Source organism: Myotis yumanensis, unplaced genomic scaffold (genome assembly GCF_028538775.1).
Source record: "Myotis yumanensis isolate MYYU_CA2020_CCGP unplaced genomic scaffold, mMyoYum1.0.hap1 SCAF_3, whole genome shotgun sequence".
NCBI classification, from domain to species: Eukaryota; Metazoa; Chordata; class Mammalia; order Chiroptera; family Vespertilionidae; genus Myotis; species Myotis yumanensis.
The window spans coordinates 63,593,744-63,618,467 of NW_027223754.1; the positions used below are offsets into that span (position 1 = coordinate 63,593,744).

Sequence of the window (24,724 nt, forward strand, 5' to 3'; positions counted from 1 at the left end):
ATTTTTATTGATTTAGAGAAGAAGTGAGAGAGTGATAGAAACATCAGTGATGAGAGAATCATTGATTGGTTACCTCCTGCACACCCACTACTGGGGATCAAGCCTGCAACTTGGGCATGTGCCCTGACCTGGAATCGAACCCATGACCTCTTGGTTCAGAGATTGATGCTCAACCACTGAGCCATGCCAGCTGGGCTAACGGGAGTTCTTAAAGTATTTATTTTTTTTTGAAAAATCATATTTTAGCCTACTAACTAAAGTCTTAATTAGTTATTTAATATAAGTTACTTTAATTAAGACCAACATTTAGCAATGTATACTTACCGAGGTATTAGGCCAGGTACATCTAAATGAGAGCCTCTGTATACTGTTGAAAATGGTCCTAACAATTTTGTGTAATGATGCGAGAGAATGTGCATAAGAGAACATACAAGAAGTAAAAATGATGTTATACTTTAGTATTGGAGGATATATTGAAATTATGCAAGACAGATTTTGTGATCAAAAGAGAAAATAGCAGGTCATAATAAATATTTTTATTACAAAGAGTTTTGTTTACAATGTGATGGGGAATTACTGTTAAATAATCAAGGACTCCTCGCTAGAAGATAATTATTTTTAATAAGTAGAGTTCTTTTTACACTGAAAATATTTCAAATGTAATAGCTTTATTTTGGAAAAAGATAATTTGGAAAGATGTTACTCTCATAAGTTCAAGCCTTAAGAAATCCTACTTTTAAACACTATTTGAGACTTTACAAAAATCTTTTTTTTTTTTTTTTTAGATAAGCATGTCACTTTTTAACATTGATGTTGGAAAAATTGTTGAATAAAACTTCTGAATATGATTGATTTCTCTAATACTATCCTGTGTTTTTTCAATGAACATAAAATGTGTGTTTAGTATTTCATTCTGACAATGAATCATTGTGTGCCCTTAGATTGGTTGCAATCTCTCTTACAGTCTTCATCGGTCACATTATGCCTATAGTAATTACACTAGATGATTTTTAAAAGAAAAAATGAATAATAATGTTTAAATTTTACTTTATATTGGCCTAAGGATGTTGATAATGTTAAAAAAATAATTCTCACTTTAAAACATACTTTGTAGCCATTTTTATTATTCTAATTCACATTGCCATACCAATCTAAAACAGCACATTGTATCTAATCATTCTTGGGATAAAAGAGAGTGCTTATATTTAACTCCCAAATTGGAGTTAAAATGTAGAAATAACATTATCCATATTACTGCTAATCCTCCTAAGTATTTTTCTTCATTGCCAGCAACTGAAATTTTAGTGGTCATTTTGACCTTGAAAATCTCCTGCCATGTCTGTCCATGAAAACCTGATGAAAAGTCCTTTGAATAGTACGTTTTCACTACATATGATAGAAGCTATGGAAAGAACGATTTGGTTTCAAATAAACAGTAGCTTTCAACAGGCCTGCCATCTGCATGTAATCTACCACTCTAATATAATATTATTTCAATGGTTCTTCAAAGGTGCTGAGTTCTTTGTGACGTAGTCTCTAGATTCAAAGCTGCTTCTCTCCATAATGTTCTTAAGGAGGATCTTGTAATTACTGGACACTACAACTTCTTATCATATTGCAAGTTGTACTTACAGCATCTTTTCAAACTATGCTTACTTGTGTCTTTTTTTTTTCTCTGTTTAGGCTTTCTACCTACTATAAATAGTAGTTGTATTGTTAAGGTTTTCAATCCAATCATAATGTTCTTCAATCATTCATTCAGTATTGAGAGCCCAATATCTGTCAGGTCTTCATGCTGATTATCTTATGAAAAAGATATTATAGATTAGAAGTCAAGAGGCTTGAATATTATACAAATGCATTGATATACTTTTGTGTTAAGAATGTATTATAGAAGTCATGTAACAATATTTGTTTATGCCAGCTCAGTTTCTCAGCCGTCTTCATTTTTTAAAAATCATTCAGCTTGGCTTACTTGGAACTTACTCTGTACCTTACGTTGAAATACGAATTTAATAGAATTAGCTTTGTACATTTTATGCCCTCTTCAAGTATGATGGCTTAATATCTTACTTTCAAGTCAAAGATATCCAAATCTTCCTCAGTGGTATCAGCTTTTCTCCCAAATATCAGTCCCATATTTCTAGTTTCGCATTGTCAATCTTTCTTTGACTATTCCTGGAATAGCTCATAAGCAACAAGTCCAAAGTTGAACTGATTTTATTTATCAGTAAATATGATCTTCTTCAGACAGGTGACTTAAAGCTTGGATTGTAGATTCAGAATTCCAAGATCAAAATCCTTCCTTTTTACTACTGTGTAGTATTCCATTGTGTAAATGTACAACAGGTTTTTGTTGTTGTTGTTTGTTTTTGTTTTGTTTTTTTAATCCACTCATATGCTGATGGGCATTTGGACTGTTTCCAAATCTTAGCTATTGCGCTGCTATGAACATAGGGGTGCATATATTCTTTCTGATTAGTGTTTCAGGTTTCTTAGGATATATTCCTAGAAGTGGGATTACTGGGTCAAATAGCAGTTCCATATTTAATTTTTTTTTGAGGAAACTCAATAGTTTCTCACAGTGGCTGCACCAGCTGCATTCCCACTAGCAGTGCACGAGGGTTCCCTTTTCTCCACATCTTCACCAGCACTTGTTTGGTGATTTGTTGATGATACCTGACAGGTGTGAGGTGATACCTTATTATTGTTGCATCTCTCAGATGATTAGTGACTTTGAGTATTTTTTCATATCTCTCTTGGCCTTTTGTATGTCCACTTTGGAGAAGTGTTTATTTAGGTCCTTTGCCCATTTTTAAATTGGATTGTTTGTCTTCCTTTTATCAAATTGCATGAGTTCCTTATACAGTTTGGAAATTAACCCTTTATCAGATGTATCATTGGCACCTTTCCTCTTTATCTTTGTTTCCAAATGATCACTAAATTCTACCAAGTTTATTTCCAAAATATCAAACATACTTCTTATTATCCTACTTCTCTATTTTTCATTCTATCTGATAAAATTGTGTGCATCTGTGTGCATATATGCTATATCTTTGTATCTTTCTTTCACACTATAAGCTACTGAAGAACAAAGATTATAGATGTTCATGTTTGAAATGTCTGACATTAGTGACTTGAACTTCAGCTCTGATTTTGTTTCTTATTTTTTCTAGTTCAGCAGTCATTAGCCATGGTAAAGAATATTCAAGCAAAATTAAAAAGAAATAAGTAGTTCTTTTTTTAATATGTATTTTATTGATTTTTTACAGAGAGGAAGGGAGAGGGATAGAGAGTTAGAAATATGGATGAGAACGAAACATTGATCAGCTGCCTCCTGCACACTCCCTACTGGGGATGTGCCCACAACCAAGGTACACGTGTGAATGTAAGAATCGGTCTGGGTTTGCAGCTCTCAGTTCAAGAACTGACTGAGAGTTAGTCCTAATTTGTTAAATGCTGTGGATGCAATGGGAGCAGAAGGCACATAAGCCTGGCCACGTGATGCTTACATTAAGACAAGAAATGTTGGGCCTTTCCCTTAATAGCAATGGGAAACAATTGACGTCCTCTAAGCAGGAGAGAAACCGTGTAAGATTTGTACTTAAAAGTAATGATGTTTCTTGGACCTGATTACAGGAGCAGATATAGAAACAGTGTAGAGATAGATTACACAGATAAAATCAACAGGACATAAAAAGGAATTGGACATGGATGTCACAGAGAGAGAGAGGAGATAAAGATGTTTCCAAGGTTTCTGACATATAGCTAGCTAGTGATGTCATTTATTGAGGCTAACAAGGATTAGGGAGAAGATAATTTAACACTAGATCCATACATATGAGAAATACTAAAATAACTCCCATGAGTATGTCATGTATTTTATACTTTTCAGAAAATTCCATAGCAATTTTGGCTCAAGTGAGAAGATTTTTCAATTCAACGTAAGTAATTTAAAACTAAAAATGTTGTCTAAAACAGTAGAAGTTAAAACTGATTTCAGCTGACCATGAGCAACAATTACATATGAACATAAAATTGTTAATATTATATATCAGGACATTTATTACTGTACTAACAGTATAGAAAGTATATTAACTTGAAATTTTATTTAATCTAATTCTAAAACTATAGGGAAATGACATTATCCTTAGAGGGGAGAATTTCCAGTTCATTTGTTTGCCTAATGGAAAAATAATTTGACGAGTTAAATTGGAAAAAGGTAGAAATTTATTGACTTTGGCAATGAAAAAGGTTAAAAGATGCAGTTAAGTTAACATAGATGCATTATACCAAATTACTTTACTTGGAAGGATTTTATAAATATATTTTAGGTTAGAAAGCTTAAATATGTTTCTAGTATTGGTATTTCTACCCTGTCCATAATAGCAGTATACTTTAGCTGTGGAATTTAACCAATCTGTTAGAATGTCATCATTTCAACTGAATAGAAACATTTGGCTCTTGTTTACAATGGTATTAGAGTCCATATCAACAAAACACGCCAGCATTTAGTAAAAACAAATTAGGCTGGCTACTATTTCTTTCTTTATACTGAGTCCTATGCAGCTATTTCCTGGTTTAAGTCTGTCATTTGTTTTGCTATGTTTTGTTTTGAGGATCTGTTTTACCTGGTTCACACTCTGAGCATGGTGCTAATGAGTTCAAAGCAAACAGCAGCATCAAAAAGCCAAGTGTTTTCCGATATAATTATCTCTGTCTTCTCCACATAAAGTATTTAACCTTTTATCTTTATAATAATGGTCCTTCTTTTTACTTTAAATTGCATCAAAACTATCTGGGATTTGATATGACATAAAGAAAATACATAAAGCATTACATTCTGTATATATTAACTCCATCAAATAATATTTATGAGTTCAAAATCAAGGCCATTTAAAATGGAAGCCATTGTCTATCTTAAGTTTCCTAATGCTGTTTTGGTTTTCCATGATTCTTCAAAGATTCTTAGGATAAATATTTTTAGTAATAGCTCCCTGTTCTTGAAGGATCCTTTATGTATCCTGTCTGACATTAGTGACTTGAACTTCAGCTCTGATTTTGTTTCTTAGTTTTTCTAGTTCAGCAGTCATTAGCCATGGTAAAGAATATTCAAGCAAAATTTAAAAGAAATAAGTAGTTCTTTTTTTAATATGTATTTTATTGATTTTTTACAGAGAGGAAGGGAGAGGGATAGAGAGTTAGAAACATCGATGAGAACGAAACATTGATCAGCTGCCTCCTGCACACTCCCTACTGGGGATGTGCCCACAACCAAGGTACATGCCCTTGACCAGAATCGAACCTGGGACTTTTTAGTCAGCAGGCCGATGCTCTATCCACTGAGCCAAACCGGTCAGGGCAGAAATAAGTAGTTCTTATTTCCAATATTTTGGTGTCATTTTGTGCAGCATGTTAACTTACATTACTCTCAACAACATGGGGGAGTATGTAAGGCAATAGAAGTATTTCAACTTGGTGAAGATATTTAACTATTATGATGGTTCGGATGAGTCCCAGACACTAATTGCTCTAGTACTGTGTTATTAGCATTATGTATAAAACAAAATATATCAAAATATCTTTATATTCACAGGTAAAATAAAAAAGACCCTTGTATGACAAGAATTTGAAATTCCTAATTAAATATTTAACATTCGGGTAACAGAGAGTATGGTTTAGTTAATGATAGGTAGCCAAACAAATATGTCTAATTATTTCGGAGTAAACAACATGTTTTCCTAAATGACTAATATTTATTGGAACTCATGACAATCTTGTTCTCTCTCTCTAAGACAAAAATGAATTGATAACAGAATATAAGCTAAGCAGGATTGGATATATGACATCCAACCGTTCTGTTTTTCCCCAGCACTTCTAAATTAAACATGATATGTGTGCGTATATAAACTGTAGACTCTGGAAATAGCCAATTACCAATTAGCACCAGACTCTGGTATCACCTAAACCAGTAGTCAGCAAACCGTGGCTTGTGAGCCACATGCGGCTATTTGGGCCCTTGACTGTGGCCACGAAGTTTCAATCGCACTGTACGTGTGCTCCCGCAAGTGGTATTTTGTGGAAGAGCCACACTCAAGGGGCCGCAGTTTGCCGACCACTGACCTAAACCAATTAGGAGCCATTTGAGGTTTTTTCTTTCTTTTTTCTTTTGCTAAAACAGAGTACTTAAACTGGGATATTTAAAATTCTGTGCCTAATTAATTGTACCTTTAACCATAACTTTTCCTCATTTTAAAATAAAGCAATGTGATGAAACTGAGCCAGATTTCAGTGTTTATGTGTGCTACCGTGGATCAACCGAGCTCAGATCGTACTCCAGAAACAGCTTTAAAGATTACATTACAGTAACTCAAGAGAAGGCTGTTGCTCATATTTATGCAAAGTACTAGTCTTACTGCTGACATTTCATTAGGGTGAAGTTAATCCTCTAAAAGATAGTAACTTGTTTATTCCCTCCCACCGCTGAAATAACAGCTAAACATCTGTAGCACCTGTGACTAGTATTTACTTTTACTTAGCGGTCTTGTTTCCATTGTTAAAATGCCGTTGACATCCTTCTAAGTGGCCTCCAATGGTGTGGAGTAAATGGCTGCTCTTGCCATCATTTCCATTGTAAACGCATCTTGACAATGTCAGGTTCCCGTCAGAGTCTGTCAGCGTCACTCACTAAGCAGTGGTGTGACCGTTAGTCCCTTTGAGATTTGCCTCCTTTATCAGGGTCAGCCTGTGGGAAAATCTGAACAGATAGTTGCATGTCAACATGCCTATAAAGGATACTAATATTTAAACGTACTTTTGCTGTTCGAATGTATGGTAGTTTAAAAGACATTTATTTTTTACAGGTCACTTAATTTTGTGTTTGATTATTTTACACGCGTCCTATCTAAAAGTCTCATAAAGTGCTAATGTACTGGCTTCTTTTTTGAAATCTAGGCCTCATTAGATACACTTAGAACTCAGTAATAAATATAATCATTTGGGCTAGGATTTTAATAGATGCTACTCATACATATACCCAAAGTTTGTGTTGTTGTTTTTTCATTAAAGAGAAACAGTATTAATGCCTTACCCAAAACATGTTTCATTTTTCTTTTGTACCTAAAAAATGTGTTTTAAAAAAATAAAGTGCTCTTTCTTTTAATAATGATTATCTCCAAATCTAATCACTCCTTAATTTTTTTATTCATGGTAACCTTTTGTCTTTGAAATTTTGTCTCAATAATTTGAAGTTTCAATTGACTTGTAAAATGACATTTCAACCGTCTTTCCCTTTATTTCAGTTTATTTACAAGAACCAGTTACTAAAATTTTATTTGTAATACAGCCATATCTGTTGTTGGTTCTGTTAACTATGCTATGGTCCCACACCAGAACAAAAGGTACCAGGTACTCCTTATTTTAAAGAAAGTAAAAAATAAAATACCATCGGTACTTGTTAATAGCAGTTGAATCAGCATTACTATCGTATCACTCTATACTCCACAGACATCTTCCTACCATTTGGAAGGGGGAAGACCACAGGGAACGAGGATTTGAAGAAATAATTATAGTGAAGAGATAGCAACTAATGGGGAGGGCTGTGGCTTAGTGATCCCTTTTTGGGGGGTCCTTTTCACCACCAAGTAAAGAGAAGGGAATTCCAAGAGAATTACTCAAGGATCACACATGTCTCCACCTCATTTCATATTGGAATTTCTGCTTTGATGTGAACTGATGCTTTGTTTTTTGTACATATTGGAGAAGGGTGATAAAGAGTGGAGAACATGTGTCAGGATAGGGAGAATGGGCATCATCAGGACAACCAGACCCACTCCAAGAGAAGGCCGTAGTATCAAGGGACAATGGCAGTTTAGGAAGATCAGGAAGCTAAAGGGACTTGTACAGTTAGGAGGTTCCCTTGGAAAGCCCCCCTCAAGGCACCAGACATTACTTAATAGGAGATACTTAGCATTTCGACACGTCAAAGGCCCATAAGCCCAGCCATAGAAGTGACCGTACAGGGAAGACTTGAGCAGGAGCCAGTTGGATAGAGACCTTTATGTCACTAACCAGGAGAAGCAGCGGAGGAGGAGGACAGATGCAGAGCTGAGCAAGCCCTCTAAGGCTGTAGTGCCGGCCGGTGTTGATGGGGATGGTGAGGCAGAGATAAATGTTAACTAGAATACTCAAAATCTGCTCAAGGTTATTAAGAGGCAGAAAAGGGACGTGACAGGAAAGGTGATAATTAGAGCGAAATTAACACCATTTATATTTATAACCCATCAGTTCTGACTGTTCAGTATCTGGTTACCCTTAGAGCAGTGACGGCTTTACTGTCTTTACAACCTGTCCCACCATAAAATATGCATCATAAAATACAACAAAAAATATGAATTCGAGGCGAGCCAAGGAAAATGCTCTGAGATAATAATAATAATAATAATAATCAGAAATAGTGTACCATGTTTTTTGCTTTCTCTGAACTATAACCATGTTTTAATGTTGGGGTGCTGTGGGTTTAAGGGAGAGAGAATCTCCCATATAGTTTGTCCTTACAGCTTGAATTCAGTTAAACTAAATTTAAGATCACCTTGTTAGTCACTGAGGAACACACATCTTTTACATGAAAGAAAAACTAAGCCCATGAAATCACTTTTTGGACATAAGTCCCATATATTTGAGCATGTACTTATTGATACATTCTTTTTTTATTGATTAAGGTATTACATATATCTCCCTTTCTCCCCATGCCCTCCCCAGCCCATGCCCTCACCCTCATCCCCCTGTTGTCTGTGTCTATTGGTTAGGCTAATATGCATGCATACCAGCCTTTTGGTTGATCTCTACCCCTCCCCCCACCCTCCCTTGCCTTCCCTCTGAGGTTTGACGGTCTGTTTGATTCTTCTCTGTCTCTGGATCTGTTTTTGTTCATCAGTTTATGTTGTTCATTATATTCCACAAATGAGTGAGATCATGTGATATTTATCTTTCTCCGACTGGCTTATTTCGCTTAGCATAATGCTCTCCAGGTCCATCCATGCTGTTGGGAATGGTAGGAGTTCCTTTTTTTTTTTTTTTTTTTTTTTTTATAGCAACATGGTATTGCATTGTGTAGATGTTCCACAGTTTTTTAATCCACTCATCTGCTGGGGCCCTTAGGCTGTTTCTAAATTTTACCTATTGTGAATTGTGCTGTATAATTAGGTAGGGTAAGTACATTTTTTCAGCTAACGTAAATGCATAATTGGTACATTTTAGCTAGAGACCAAATTGGTAGTTGGTCTTAATTACAATTTTCTCTCTTGCATTCATATATCTACTTATATTTGGTTGCTTCAAGACTCTACATGTGTTAATATCACCCCACCAAAAATCATGCCACAGCATTGGTAGCTGCCCTCATGGTGCTGCTGGTTACACTCCTTAATTTCATCATATAGAAGCTGGTTGTCATGTTCTGCTATCAGCAGTGCACATCTGCCTACATCTGTTTAAGCAGGTGCCTAGCTAAGACTGTTCCAGTGCTCCTCCACTTCTGTTTGTAGAACTAGATATAGGATATCCCTTTAGTGCCCTCCCCTCAACACTAAAATCTGATTATAGATTAAATAATCAGAGAGGGGGATGAAGTCTCTGAATCTTTTCATGAGCTGATGACCATTTTCTTGGGCTCAAAACCATTATATATTTTTATTATATTTTATGAGTTTTTTTTTATTACATGCTCCAACACCCTATTATAGTACATGCCTTTTGAGGCCATACTAGGGCTATCTCAACTTTGTCTTTTTATTCCACTGTGAAGTCAAAGAAACTGCATGATTCTACAAGAATCAAAGAGGAGAAATGAATCAGTTATTTTCTGTTTCTCTCTAACTCCCCTTACCAAATATTGAAATGTTTCTTGTATATTGAATCTTCTGTCTCTTGAAAGTTTTCATGTGATCATAATAGTAAATCTTAATCTTAAAGATATATATGTCTACTGTATGTTTGTATGTAGGCATAATAGGCTGATCTCACTAAATATATTGGCTTAAACTGAAGCACTTGAAGTTATACATTTAATAACTATGGGCATGTCTTTTTCTGAAGTGGCCTACTTTTAATTCTTATTTATTCATGCTAATAGAGGAGATGGGTGTTATAAATAATGCAGAAATCACTTACAGCTGACTTAGTTACATATTGTATATTTTTCATCAGACTTAGTTTCTTAATTGTTTGCTCTATTTATTACCTAAATGAGCTAACATCATGTGTATTTAACAAATGATGATTGGTAGAGATGTCTAGCAGAATTTTATGTAGTGGGAAAATTCCATCCAGTGTTATAAACTTGCTATGGAAAATTCACATATAGTTGATTAACATTTATCCTTACACAAGGGCCTGATGTCCTATGATGCAAAATAAATGTGAAAACAGATAGTATTTTGCCTATACCCTGTTTTCCAGATGATTTAATCAGAATTTTAGCTTAATGTTTTCCACCTTGATAATGTGAATAAATAGAATTATAGTGCTTTTCTATTGATATAAGAGTGCAATTAAAATATATTTGAGAAAATGACTTTTCCCATTTATTAACTGGCAATCAGAATTCAAATAAAAAAGAAATTAGTTCAAGTAAACAGAAAAACAGTAGATAATAGTTATAAACAGAACTTAAACTGAATCTAAAATAATGGATATGAATATCATTCTCTATTCCATATATTAGTTATCCTCAAATAAGCAATCTATTATAAAATATAATCCTTCTATTATTGGATAGTTTAAATGAAATATAACATTAGGGAAAATTAACTATTAATTATATGTTTCCAATGCGGTTCTCATATTCAAATAACATCTACTGCAGTATTGTTTTTATATGCAAATAGTCAGTGAGTATGCCCCATTTCTTCTATTAATTGATAACATAAAAAGTAAACATGCAATGAAAAAATTTTGCATATACTTTTATAAAGGCAATATAATGTGGAAATGTTTAAACTGTTTTGTCACTGAATATTCTCCTGACATCATTTATTTGAAAAATTCACATATTTATAGTTTTTGCACATTTGACTAGGACCTTGATATAAATATCAAATAAGTCATGAGTGGAGAAATAAGGATACCTAAATTTGTGAATATAAAAGTAAACATTTACATCACTGTATAAGAGTAAGCTGGAAGAATTCTTTTATGTGAGTAATTTTTGTATGAAGCTATAAACTTATTTTTATGCCAAAAGCTGTCATGGTTTCTTATAAAATAATAAAGATAATAAAGATATGCAATTAATTGATTCTTTTCATTGTTTAATAAAATTGCTTTGTTTGATTGCTGAAGAATTTGAATTGAGTTTTCATTATCCACTTCTGAACAATTTACTCTAAGATCCAGACAGTATTGAGCTAATGAGTTTGAATTTATATTGAACCTTAACTGTCTTCATGAAGTAAATGGAAAAAAATCATGGCAGTAACTAAGTATTCTTCATTAAAAACTGTGTCGGAGAGATTTTACAATGAAGCTTTTAATAGAGCTAAAGCATTTAAATTGGAGCTTTACCAACTTTGCAGTTTCTAAGCATATTACATAAAATATGGTATCTTTTTTTTAAAAAAAAGGAAATCTCATAAGCTGACAGGGATATTACAAAACATTTTTAAGTGGGTAGTTCATATATTCGACAGATTCAGTTAAGCAATAAATTAGTGTTAAAATAATTTAACTTGGGGACATCAAAATTTAAATGACATGGCCACCAATACTGAAATGCGAGCCCTTGAATGTAGTGTTTTGACTTCAGCACTGATATTAACACAATCATAAACTTTTATTTCTCTGAAGTTGAAAGTAAATGATGTATCTGTTAATTCACATATATTTAATTTATTGCTTTGACATTATTTTGTTTCGTAAAACAATCTTTTGAGTTCTCTCCACTATGTCTAACAAGGCTGGGCATTTAATGGTTCCATGTTTAGGATTTGCTGTGGAATTAAGTGAGGAACTTTAACTTTGAATGGAAACTAGAATATTGTTTACAAGAATACCTTTGCATTCTATAACTACCAGTGTGCTTCATTTCAAGGAAGTAATGAATTCTTTAGGTATATAATAGAGCCCATTTTATATTTAGGTGGTTAGTTGAACAGGATTAGACTCTGAAAATAGGCTAACTGCTGTAGAAAAAATTTTTTAAATTGAGAAATTATCTAAGAAATAGAAAAACAGAAAGAAAACAGGGTTTCGGGGAAATTAGCTTATTTCCTAAGAAATCACTTAGCCAATCTCCAAAATGGAATATTCCTTTTAAGACCTCGCTTCAAGTTAGTCATTAGAAGATTTGGAATAATATTTTATCCAAATAATTTATATTCATTCCCCACAGGCAGAAAGGATGGTTCTTTGGATAAGGAAACACTGGACTCCCCCCACTCCGGGATCTCAGGCTTCTGTTACCCACCCCCGCATGCCAAGGGTGCATAGTCTTCCAGGTAGTCAGCCTCTCCACCTACTTCAGCAGGGCCAGCTTCTGCCAACTGGTATGATGGCATTTTTTAGCACTAAAAAATGGTAATTGCAAAGAAAAAAATATATAAGACATAATAGAAACATACTATATTAGAAAACTAATTGTGATAAGTTAAAGGAAACCCTAGTATTTTAATCAAGAATTAGACTGATCAGAAGAATAATTTGGCAAAGAAATGACCATTTGTACTACACACGTGAAGAGTGGTGATATGGTAAGACATAGCTCAAACTAGTTAGCGGTAAGCCTAATTTGCCTGAGTGACAAACGGGTTTTGTTGCATACAAAGAGAACCAATGTTTCTTGTTTGGTTGTCATTATTAGGACATCTTTGAATGGTTCAATTCTCAACAATTTATGTTTTTAACCATTTTAATAAATGATATATGCTGTGCTTCATAGTTTTATTTGACCAGAGCAATGATGATATATGTGTATTTTTTTATAGGACTGGAACTTCCTTTTATGATGATGCCCCACCCTCTAATTCCTGTCAGCCTACCTCCAGCATCTGTCACCATGGCAATGAGCCAGATGAACCATCTCAGCACCATTGCAAATATGGCGGCAGCCGCACAAGTTCAGAGTCCCCCATCCAGAGTGGAGACATCTGTTATTAAGGTAATTGTTTCTCACAGGATTGTTTTGGCTGACACCAAACATCATCTTAAGCCACTGTCTCTTAATCTGTTTTTCTATTCCGCAAGTAATTCTAACTTCAGAAAGTTAAGTGATAGTGAATACATTATGAAAAAGAAAAAAAAATGTAGTAATAGAACCAGAGGTACAAGATTTAGGCAAGCTAGGCTAATTTCAAGTTCTCTACTATATCTATTAAGAGAGAAACACAGGACATTAAATGATATGTTTAAATTTTGTGTGTTCTTATATATCTAGTTGTGTGTGTGCATGCATGCATCCATGCGTGTGTGTGTGTGTGTGTGTGTGTGTGTATGGTGTTATGAATCTTAATATGTGGAAAATAGTGATTTGTTTTCAGAAGATCAGAGTATTAAATTATGGTTCTGCCACTTACTAGCTGTGATACTTGCATTAGAGCTCTGGTAAACTCAAACCCATGTGAATCTTAGGTTGTGGCAGTTTAAACTCATCTCTCAAACAGGATCCAGCCATAGGATTTGGCATTGGAAATAAAAAAGAAATTGAAGAAAAGACAATTATTTAGATGAACACAGTACCTCTATAACATTGTTATTTGCTTTCAATGTAAACTTTCATTATGAAGTTTACCAAGTATTAAATTTAAACTTTCTCTGGCTGATTGTCTTGGACTACAGGAAATATTTTTGTGGAATAATTCCAAGAAGGAAATGAACATATACTGTTTAGAAAATATTAATTCTAATTTAAACAGCTAATAGTCACTATCCCTAAGAATACATTAAATTATTATAACCTCTGTTTTAGTCTATTATGTATCAGTGAGACCCACATATCTTTACTACTTAACATTCATGGAACATGAAGACATAAGCTTGGAATATTAGATGTTATATAATTGAGCTTCCCCCGTGGTGGATAAATGATTCCTGTATCCTCCTTATCCATTTTTATATATCTGAGCCTTTGTAGAAAACCTCTTATATCTTTAGCAAATATAAGAATGAGGGGGGTATTCCTGAATCAAATTAAAATTTTCATCTCCATAGTTTCTACCTTAGCTTTGTTATATATTCTTGGAAAAGAAAATATCTATGAATTCTTCTGTGTTCTAATCATCTCACTGTATAGGTCATCTATAGGGTTTCTTTCCTCCAGACCAAATATTCTCATGTGTTTTTTTTCTGACCAATTCTCATCAAGTTTTTTGGTTGACCATTAAAAAAAATTACCCACTTCCTCCCCAACCCTTCCCATATAACATTGTTGAAATTCTAGAAGTGAACTGGACAGTAGAGAGACACCAGTACTGGCATAAACCTCAATTTGGATAAGAGTATATAAATGTAATCATAATTCATAAAACTGTTTTGCTAGTTGCCTTTCTGACATGAAATTCTAGGCCAATTCTACATCTTTTACTTGTATTAAGAATTTGCATTTATTCATTTTGTTTCTTTTCCAGTCCACTGATTTAGGTTTATTAGATACTTTTAAATATTAAATATCTAAATATTCATATTATCTATTTATACTATCTTTGTATCATTCCACATTATAAAAGGATGTATTACTTGTATTGCCTTAAATCACTGAGGAAAATAAACAGTATAAATCAAGAAATCAATTCTTCTTGTCATTAGAGAATTCCTAATAGGTTGAAATGTTCTACTAATTGATTCTCTTTGGGTATAATTCATCAAGTAACCCCAAATCCCCCAGATTGAATCAATATTTTTTCACTTTTTATTTAATAAATTCACAATGATATCAAAAGTACTTCGAAAAAAATGTTCTTGTTGAAAAAAAATGAAAATTGAAAAGAAGACAGTATATTTTAGGGGTTTAAAACATGGGTTCTGGAGGAAGATTTGTTATTCTACAATATTGAATAAACATATATTTACAACACATTATATGGTTTTCTAAGACTAGGAAATGTGATTTAAATTTGTTAATCTTCTTTGCTGACCTGGGGTGTATGTGTATGCCTGTGTGTGTGTGTGTGTGTGTGTGTGTGTGCACGCGCGTACTAGCTAGTATTGTGTGTGAGAGAAACATAAACACTTTATGCCAACCTCTTCTAAAGAATTAAACCTTGAAAAAAAAAGTAAACAATACAAAGAATAAATTTTTTATTCTCTAATACTTTCCTTCAAAACAGGTCCTTAAGATGCTACATTAGTAAATGAGGTTTTACGTGCATGAAGTTTAAAATGTTTAACAATTATAAAAGCTAGAACCAGAGTGACCTGATTTCCCAAATAGATTAAAATATTAGAGCAATGTCACATGTCTCATGTTTTTCTTAGATACAGAAGAGTTTATTTTGGGGAAACCATAAATAACTCTAGATATATGCATTACTTTTAGACATAAATGTTTCTCTCATGAAAATAGATTTCATATAATTTATACTTGGATTTAGAAAAACAGTAAATGTATTTTCTTTTAATGTTTGAGTATTAGTATTAAATACGAGAGGCCCAGTGAACAAAAATTTGTGCACTTGGGGGTGGGGGGGACCCTCATCCCGGCCTGTGCCCTCTCGCAGTCTGGGACCCCTCGGGGGATGACCACCTGCTGGCTTAGGCCTGCTTCCCAGGGGATTGGGCCTAAGCTGGCAGTCAGACATCCCTCTGGCAGCCTGGCAGCCCTCGGGGGATGTCCACTTGCCAGCGGGGAGCAGGCCTAAGCTGCAGTAGAACATCCTTAGCGCTGCTGAGGAGGTGGGAGAGGCTCCCACCATCACCACTGTACTGGCAGCCATCATCCTGGCTTGTGGCTGAGCAGAACTCCCCCATGTGGGAGCGCACTGACCACCAGAGGGCAGCTCCTGCATTGAGCATCTGCCCCCTGGTGGTCAGTGTGTGTTATAGTGACCAGTCATTCCCAGTCGTTCTGCTGTTAGGGTCAGTTTGCATATTACCCTTTTACTATATAGGATAGAGGCCTGGTGCATGGGTGGGGGCCAGCTGGTTTGCCCTGAAGGGTGTCCCAGATGAGGGTGTGGGTCCCGCTTAGGTGCCTGGCCAGTCTGAGTGAGGGGCTGAGGGCCATTTTCAGGCTGGCCGGCGACTGAAGCTCCCAGCCTCTCCTTTTTTTCTTTTTTCTTTTTTATTCTGGGATTTATTTACCTTCTAGAATTGAAACTTCGTTGCCATCACTGGAGCTGAGCTTGCTCCAGCCCCGTGGCCAGGGCTGGCTGAAAGCAGTTATTTGGGGTTTGTTTAGCTTCTATAATTGAAACTTCGTTGCTTTCAGAGCTCAGAGCTGGGACGCGGCAGGCGGGGAAACTTGGCTCCCTCCATCACTGGAGCAAGCAAGCCTCCTGCTCACTTTATCTGGGTGGCTGCTGGCCGCCATCTTTGTTGATGGTTAATTTGCATATTGCCCTGATTAGCCAATGGGAAGCGTAGCGAAGGTACAGTCAATTACCCTTTCTGTATTTTATTAGATAGGATGGAAAAAGGACAATAGCAAGGAAAAGAGATTATTAAAACACAGCCACCACTAAGGATACCGTACATCTCTGTATTCAAACAGATCTCATACATTTAAATCCATGAGCTTGTAACAATACTAAAATGTAAGCTCATTGTTCACCTTTGGAGAATTGTAGGGAATTAATTCTTTTAAAGGAAAGATAAAGGTTTACATAGAGGGGTGGTGGAGTCAAACATTTCCCATATAAACTGTACCTCAGGATAACCAAATAATTTTCTAGGGAAATTTCTATTCGTATATATCTTCTAACAAATAAATGAGTAAAGAATGATATATTAAGAGTATTACCAAATTTCAAGTCCTAATGAAGTGGTGAGCCTAGCCCATGATCATTGGTGGTGGCTGGCATCATAAAATATGATTAAGCAGATATGATGTGCTTCTGATGGAAACACCATCATTTAGTAGACTTGCCCCTAAATCCACTTGAATCAAGCATCCAGTTATAACTATGCAGAAAATTCAGGGGCAGAGGAACTTAGACTCCAATTTGATTTATTGGTGATGGCTTCTAAGAACATGCACAGTGCCTTAACTAGATAAAAAGTTGGCTTTAAACATTAGCTGTGCCCAGAAAGAATGAGGCCAAATATTGGCATCATTGGCCAAGTCAGAACTTACCTTGTCCTCCTTGCTTTCCTCCCTGTATGTTCCCTTCCTTCAGTGTTGTAAAGGAAAATGTCTTATGTTTTAAGATGCTAGTGTTTATTATTACATAGATATGAATTATAATTTGAGTCAAAACTGTATGTTACTGGATAAAGTAACTATACTTATTATATTACCAAATAGTAATCTTAGAAATAGCAATCTTAGAAAGCCTGTGGAAAATATTGTTTCTTACCACCACTGAATAAGTTTGAAGAGATAGTAAGAGAGTAAAATTAAGTTGGTTATGATTATACTTATGGGTCCTACCATTCTAACATCGAGCAAAACTTACTATTTCTTGAGTGTCATCATCAAAACAAATACAAAGGGCTATGTAAATATCTCTTGAAGCATCAGTTTAGAGCTTTGAGTCCTAGGGTTTCAATGGTGGTTACTTGAGCCTGTACCAGATGCAAGTATATTAACATCATTTACTATGTCTCCTAAAAGTCCTTTTAACATTTTCCTAAATTTGGAATCCCAATTCTACCATTTGTCTTCTCTGCTTATTTTTCCAGAACAAGGGATTAGGATGTCACACTTAATCAGTGTGTATACTAGTTTATGATACATGCTGCATGGGAGATAGGACTTTTCTCAGTTTTGTTTACTTATACATAAGCAGAACCTAGGACACTGACGCATATTACGTGTCCAGTCAATATTTTTTTACCTAAGTCTGAGTTGTGTTAAAGTTCAGGAGTTTAGGTTATGCAAAGTGCCGGTCAACTTCAATTTTGTAAGTTAAAAGTTATATCAAGAGAACATTTAATGACAGAAATATCTCCTCCCCATATCAATAGCATATTTAGTGATGGAATCTTTAACGGATAGATGAAAATGAAAATAATTCAAAGGAGACACATAAAGTAAAGCTAAATGAAAAAAAATCCTTTATTAGGGAAATGAGCTGTGTTTAGACTTACTCTAAGAAAATATTTTAAGTTGATAAAATATAATGCATTTTGTGGTGGAGAGGAGGCAACTAGACAATGCAATTTTTAAAATGTTTAGTTAATCACATGAATATACTAATGAACATTTTATATATTTTTTATTTTATAATACATCTTTTTGCATTCAACCTTTGATTCTGAATTATCCTAGAGACCAATACTTCTTATTCTACCCAGAGGCAATCGATGCAGCTTTTCCTTTATTGTTATTCTGTTAGCATTATTAGTTTATTAGTATGACCTTTTTTTCTTACAGTGAGAGAGTATTCCTCTTAATTTTTCATTTATTATTGTGGCTAGTTTTATAAAGATGGAACATTGCGAAAGATTGTGCTTTATTGATTGGTGGATTTATGATGCAAGACTATAAAACAGTGTGCTGAAGTATTAAATTAAATATTCTTCCTCTTTGTCCTACTTCAGTCCCATCTTGGAGGTTAAAGGTTATTACACAAATGAAATGACATTACCAGTTTACGTAGTTTCCCTATAGACATTGAACTGCTTCTTTCTTATGTCTGAATAAAACTCATTATCTATTTTGTTTTAGTAATCATTTTGAGATTCTCTCCTAAGCAATTCTTTAATGTCTCCCTTATTCTCCATCTCATAGCAAACTCTGGAAAGGAAAGCATATAAATATGATAAAAGAATTAAGCTGTTGAAATAAATTAATTTATTGTACAACAATGTATTAAAATTATACTTGCTGAATGGATTTTACTTTAATGAAATTCTTCAAAGAACATACATCATGTTCTAAAGATTGAAATTATACATTAAGTGAAATGACTGAATATGTTGTATCTCGATTTATAGAAAGTTTCAATTGAATACTTAAGCTTTTAAATAATAAAATTTGCATAAATTAAAATATTTTCTTGCAACAAAAGTATTAAGTATTGTCCTTGTATCCTTTGTTCATAGACAAAAAATATAAAGGGAAAATAAGCTAAAGCTAAATTAAATATTACAATTTCACCTATATTCTCTAAGCCTAAAATTATGCTTTTATGGTGTATTTTACATTAACATGTTAATCTAGTTTATTTTTTTAATTATTATGATCTTTAGAGTATTTTGTTTGTGTAAATGTGTGAGTGAATAGTTCATAAATGAAAAGAACTATTAGAATAAACTTTGACAATGAAATATATTAACTAATGAAATGCTTTTATACTTATGTGGAAAAATAAAAATATGTAATTGTTTTTAATGGTGTAAACATTATTTCTAGAGTGTTATGCATTAAATATTTAAGTATTTTATGAGTACTTAGGAAAAAAATCAGTTTCTCATGTTTTCCATTAGCACTACTACGAAATCTATTATGACAGGAAACTCAGACTTGCAAAATTATTTTAGAGGGATAGATTTATTTCAAGATTGCACTTTATGTCTGTCTATTCAGCCGAACCTGAAACACTGCAATTATGAGCACTTATGTAATCATTAAGATAAATATTAAAATGGATTTATGAATAAACATTGCTGTGGGTGACCTATTGAAGAAAATGGGAGAATTAATTTAGAAAATGTAATTTATTTTTACTTTTTTATTTTATTTCATTTATTTTTTAAATCCTCACTCGAGGATATGTTTAGAGAGAGGAAGGGAGAGAGAGAAAGGGAGGGAAACATTAAGGTGAGACACTTTGATTGGTTGCCTCCAGTGTATTCCTGACTGAAGATCAAACCCACAACCTAGGTATGTGCCCTGACTGGGAATCAAACCCACAGCCTTTTGGTGTATGGGACAACACTCCAACCAACTGAGCTACCCAGCCAGGATTAGAAAATTGTGTTTATATAAGTGTAGCAATGTTCTTTCTTGAATACATGCCATGTGTTTCCATATAATCCAAGTGTTGAGCTAGATGTATTAGAAATTAGTTTTAAAGAATAGACAAACTTATGTCTTCTCGTTTTTTTTTATTTTATATATTTTTTGCATTTTTTTAGTTTTTTCAATTACAGTTTATATTTAATATTACTTTGTATTAGTTTTAGTTGTCCTCTTTATTAGAATTTCCAGATATCAAGGTTAGATTATTTATAGAATATCTCTGGTCATGTATATAGTTATCTATATATAGGATAGATTTTTAATACCTTAATATAGACTATAAAGGAGTTTCACTATAGTTTTTATAAATCCATAAATTTCCTTGAACAAGTTAATTCTAAATTTTTAACATTTGGGGTGTATGTATGTGTTTCCCACTTTCCATATTTCCTGCTTCACCTCTATCTCTTACTCATTTTCAGTCTTTCAAATGCAATGCTATATGAGGTGGGTAGGAAAATACATTGTATGATGTTCACATTCACCTACATAACAGCCAAATTCACAATTTGAAGAAAATACAGCATTTAATTCTTAACTTCTGATAAATTAAGGGAAAGAGTTAGTATTATAGCATAATATTGATAACACATCTGTTCTTTGGGAGGTTTTAATTAATTATCTTTTAAAAGAAACAAATTCACACATTTTTGACCCACCCAAAAGCCTCTAAAGTTCAAGAAGTTATCTTTACAACAGATTCTAATATGCCTTGCAACATTTGAGAGTAGAATGCAGTTGTTTCCTTTTTTGGTTATGCTATTGTTTGATCTTGCAAATCTTTTTTCATGAAGTTCCTTACTTCACGGATTATTGTTTATTTTATAAAATAAAATGGGAGATCATTTTGTGCATGAATTTTAGAGAAGAGCTTGGCCGTTTTTTCTTCTTATTTTCATTTGTTTCTCGTGCTTCTCAAAAGTTAAGCCTCGGCTTATCTGTTTATTGACAATGTTCCCAGAACTGAAAAAGTAAAAGGGTCTGAAACAAGTGGCACTCAATCTTGGATGAACACTAAAGTCACCTGAAGAGCCTTAAAAGATACTGATGTCTGGATCCCACTTCAGACTCAGTCTCCTACAGCTGCTGTAACGAAGTACAAAAAATGAGTGGTTTAAAACAACGTAACTGCATACTCTCACATTTCTGGAGTCTAGAATCTGAAATCAAGATGTCAGCAGCATCATGCTGCTCCTGAGGTTCTAGGTAGTATCCCCCTTGCCTCTCCAATCGCTTCTAGTGGTGGCTGCAATCTTGGACATTCCTTGGCTTGCAGCTGCGTAACTTCAATCTCAACCTCCATCTTCACATGCCATTTTCCCCTCATATCTTAGCAAGGTCTTCTTGTAAGGGCCACGCTCATGTTGGAATAAGAGCCCACCCTACTTTACTATGGCATCATTTTAACCAATTACATCTGCAGCAACCCTATTTCTAAATGAAGCCACATTCAATCTTTCTGGGGACACAGTTCAATAGTAACACTCACTAAGCTAGAATATCTGTGTGTAAAGCCCAGGCATAGGAATGTTTAAGAACTTCCCAGGTGATTTACTGCAAAGTAGGATTGCAGAATATCCTGGACTAATGGCACCTCTGAGACCAAGAACATGAATTACCCTCATTCTCACTGGTAGTCCAAAGCCTTGAATTTAGTTTTTGTGTTTCATATTACATTAGCCATTCATATTTTCAAAATGGTCTCCTATAGCACAAATACATTTTAGAACTTTTTCTCTTAAAATTTTAAAATCCTTCTTTTTAAAATATTTACTTCATTATACCCTAATTAAGAATGATTTATTATTTATTACATGTCATGTAGAAGTTTACTTGCACCCTTTCAAATTTGTATTACTTATTGAAAAACAGTTCTTTCTCAAGGCCTATGTGTGTTGATATCTAATGGTATAAATATCTTGTTCAAAAAAGAAAATTTTAACAAATGTTTTATTTCTTAATCTGTAACTCCATATATAATAGCTCATTGGTGAGAGTTCTTCAGCGAATTTACATGTTAGTCTGGCTCAGAGGGGTGATATGGAGAGGAACCTGTAGAACAGTATCAGAAAACATGGTATCAAGTTCCCCTGGGACATAACTAATATATATATTTCATGAATTTCCTTTACCACATTAAAATGTGCTTGAATTGGAGCTAGAAGTAGCAGGTAGTCTCAGATTTATTAGAATCAAAGTAAATTATTCCAATATTAAATAACCAATTTCTATAATGCCTTAAAGTGTGACCATCCAGGTGTGTTCAGAGCAGTGCTGTGATGGAATAGTTGTTAACTCCTCTGGTATTATTATTATGGTCTCTCTATCATGTTGATAATTTGTGTGCTAAATGATCCTTAGACATTTGCTGAAGCAATAGAATATATATATTTAAAGATTTTTTTAAGTTGGTAATTGTCTAGAATTGAAACCTGCTTTGTTCTATTAATTCTTTGATGTCTAATAGGTTCTAAACTACTTCTCTTCTTTAGCCTCCCTTTTAATCCAAAGGGGGAACTGACATTTACCATTACTACAGTGACATTTACCTATAGAAACAATTTTCTTTCTAGTGTTTCCCTGCTTTAGCTTTGCTCAGGATAAAAGGTGTCTTTTAATACAGCTAAATGTCGATGAAAAAATGTGTTTATTGCCTCCATGCTTCTATATTATTGAGAAAAATCAACATTCCTTAAGTAAAGGTCAATGTCTTTACCTCTTTTCTCCCCCTCCCTTCCCATGGTGGTGTAGGAGCGTGTTCCGGACAGCCCCTCCCCTGCCCCCTCTCTGGAGGAGGGCCGACGGCCTGGCAGTCACCCATCATCACATCGCAGCAGCAGTGTGTCCAGCTCCCCTGCGCGGACCGAGAGCTCTTCTGACAGAATCCGTAGGTCTCATACTTTTACTTGTCACCGTTTTCAACTTTATTAGGTGCAGCTGGCTTTTCTAATCAAAATGCCCTCATTCCAAATAGATCTCAGATGTATCATGTTCTGAGGCTCTGTAGCAATAGCCATCTCTCAAAATTATGTTTCCCAGTTTGCAATACCATGAGGTATGGTACCACATTAACAGGCTCCGATATAAACTCCCTCTCCTTGATGCCACACATAAAGATTTGAGCTATGAAACAGTTAGAGAAAGTAAGTAACCTTCTAGATTAGTTTCTGAAGTAAACACCTCCAACTCTCAAATATCTAGTGTCTAAGTATGCTGCTTATGGATTATTCATCTTCTTCCTTCTCCTTTCTTTCAATCCTACCCATGACATTTTTGAAATTCACTATTTTTTAAGATTCATTCTTATATAGACAAAGATATCCAGAAAGAAATAAAAAATAGATTTCCAAATAATTCATTTAAAAATATTTCTTAGTCATTCAAATAATGAATAAATTAAAAGGCTTGAAATTGGTGAATTATAGAATTTGAATTATTAACAGTCAATAATGCATGTTATTGTCATGTATTATTACTATTACATTCTAAAAGTAGGCTTATATTTTATTTCATGATTACATTTTCAGATATTTAACCTTGATCCTCATGGCCAAGAAAATGTAAAGTTAAAATGCCCTTAAGTTAACTGGTTAGTGTGAGCCTGTACAAAAACCAAATATTGTTTTCTTTAAAAAAAACACACACATATTAACACTGACTCTTTTTGTTGATAAACCAGTCTTTATTGTATCCTTCCTAGGATTAGGTATTATTTCCGGAAATTATGCTTGGTATAAACTTCACCTAATCACACAACATTTATTGGAGTTACAGTTGTTGAGAACATTTTCACAATAGGAAAAATATTTCCTAAAAAAGTATCATTATAAGTTATAGAGGAATACTCGCATACAACAGAAATCCTCACTATGAATAGTAATGAAGTTAAATGTTAGGTTGATTTGTATGCAATAAAATTATTTTTAAAATTATATGACTCAACACAGTTCCAAATATGAATACTTGATTTGGCCTGCCTATAACATATTTCCCTAATTTTGTAAAAGATGATTGCAGCTATTTTTTAATAACTATTCCCAGACCACCATTCCTGGAGCCAGTAAACCCCAGCTGCCACTACTTGAAAGCATTTTTCAAATAACATACTTTCTGTATGGTTTTATGCTATGCTGACACTAAAACCGGAAATTTAGTGAAGAATATTTTGCTTTATTTATAATTTTTAATAAAATATTGTCATTGGAAAGGTATTGTCCTAGAAAAAGAAAAGTGTTTTTTCATACTATTTAAATGGAAATATGTACAAATAGGAAAAATTTGAGTGTTGTTATACATTCATGTTTTTTATTCATCATTTTATTTTTTTATTCTTGATGAAAACAAGATAATTTTTTTCATGTGTAGACTATCACAATTGTTCAAATGTAAATAATATAGAGACATGCACACATATAGACATATATATGCATACATATACATACATGTGCATTTATGTGCGTGTTTAATTTGATGTGTTATAAACTTATTTTAAACTAACATAAAAATTTCAAAAATGATATAAAGAATTCTTATATATGCATTGCATCACCAGGTTTGTACAATCAGTTGATCCCTTTGAAGGAGAGACCCTGATTAAAGGCATAGTGCCAA

At 33.9% G+C, this 24,724-nt stretch overlaps 1 protein-coding gene across 1 annotated transcript in view; it reads left to right on the forward strand.

The window, feature by feature from the left end:
• DACH1 (dachshund family transcription factor 1) overlaps nucleotides 1-24,724 on the forward strand; it is a 437,658-nt gene that overhangs the window by 283,701 nt on the left and 129,233 nt on the right. The window contains exons 4-5 of the mRNA XM_070408964.1: nucleotides 12,981-13,153; nucleotides 22,865-23,000. Of these exons, the coding sequence (XP_070265065.1) occupies nucleotides 12,981-13,153; nucleotides 22,865-23,000 (309 nt within the window). The remainder of the gene's footprint in view (nucleotides 1-12,980; nucleotides 13,154-22,864; nucleotides 23,001-24,724) is intronic.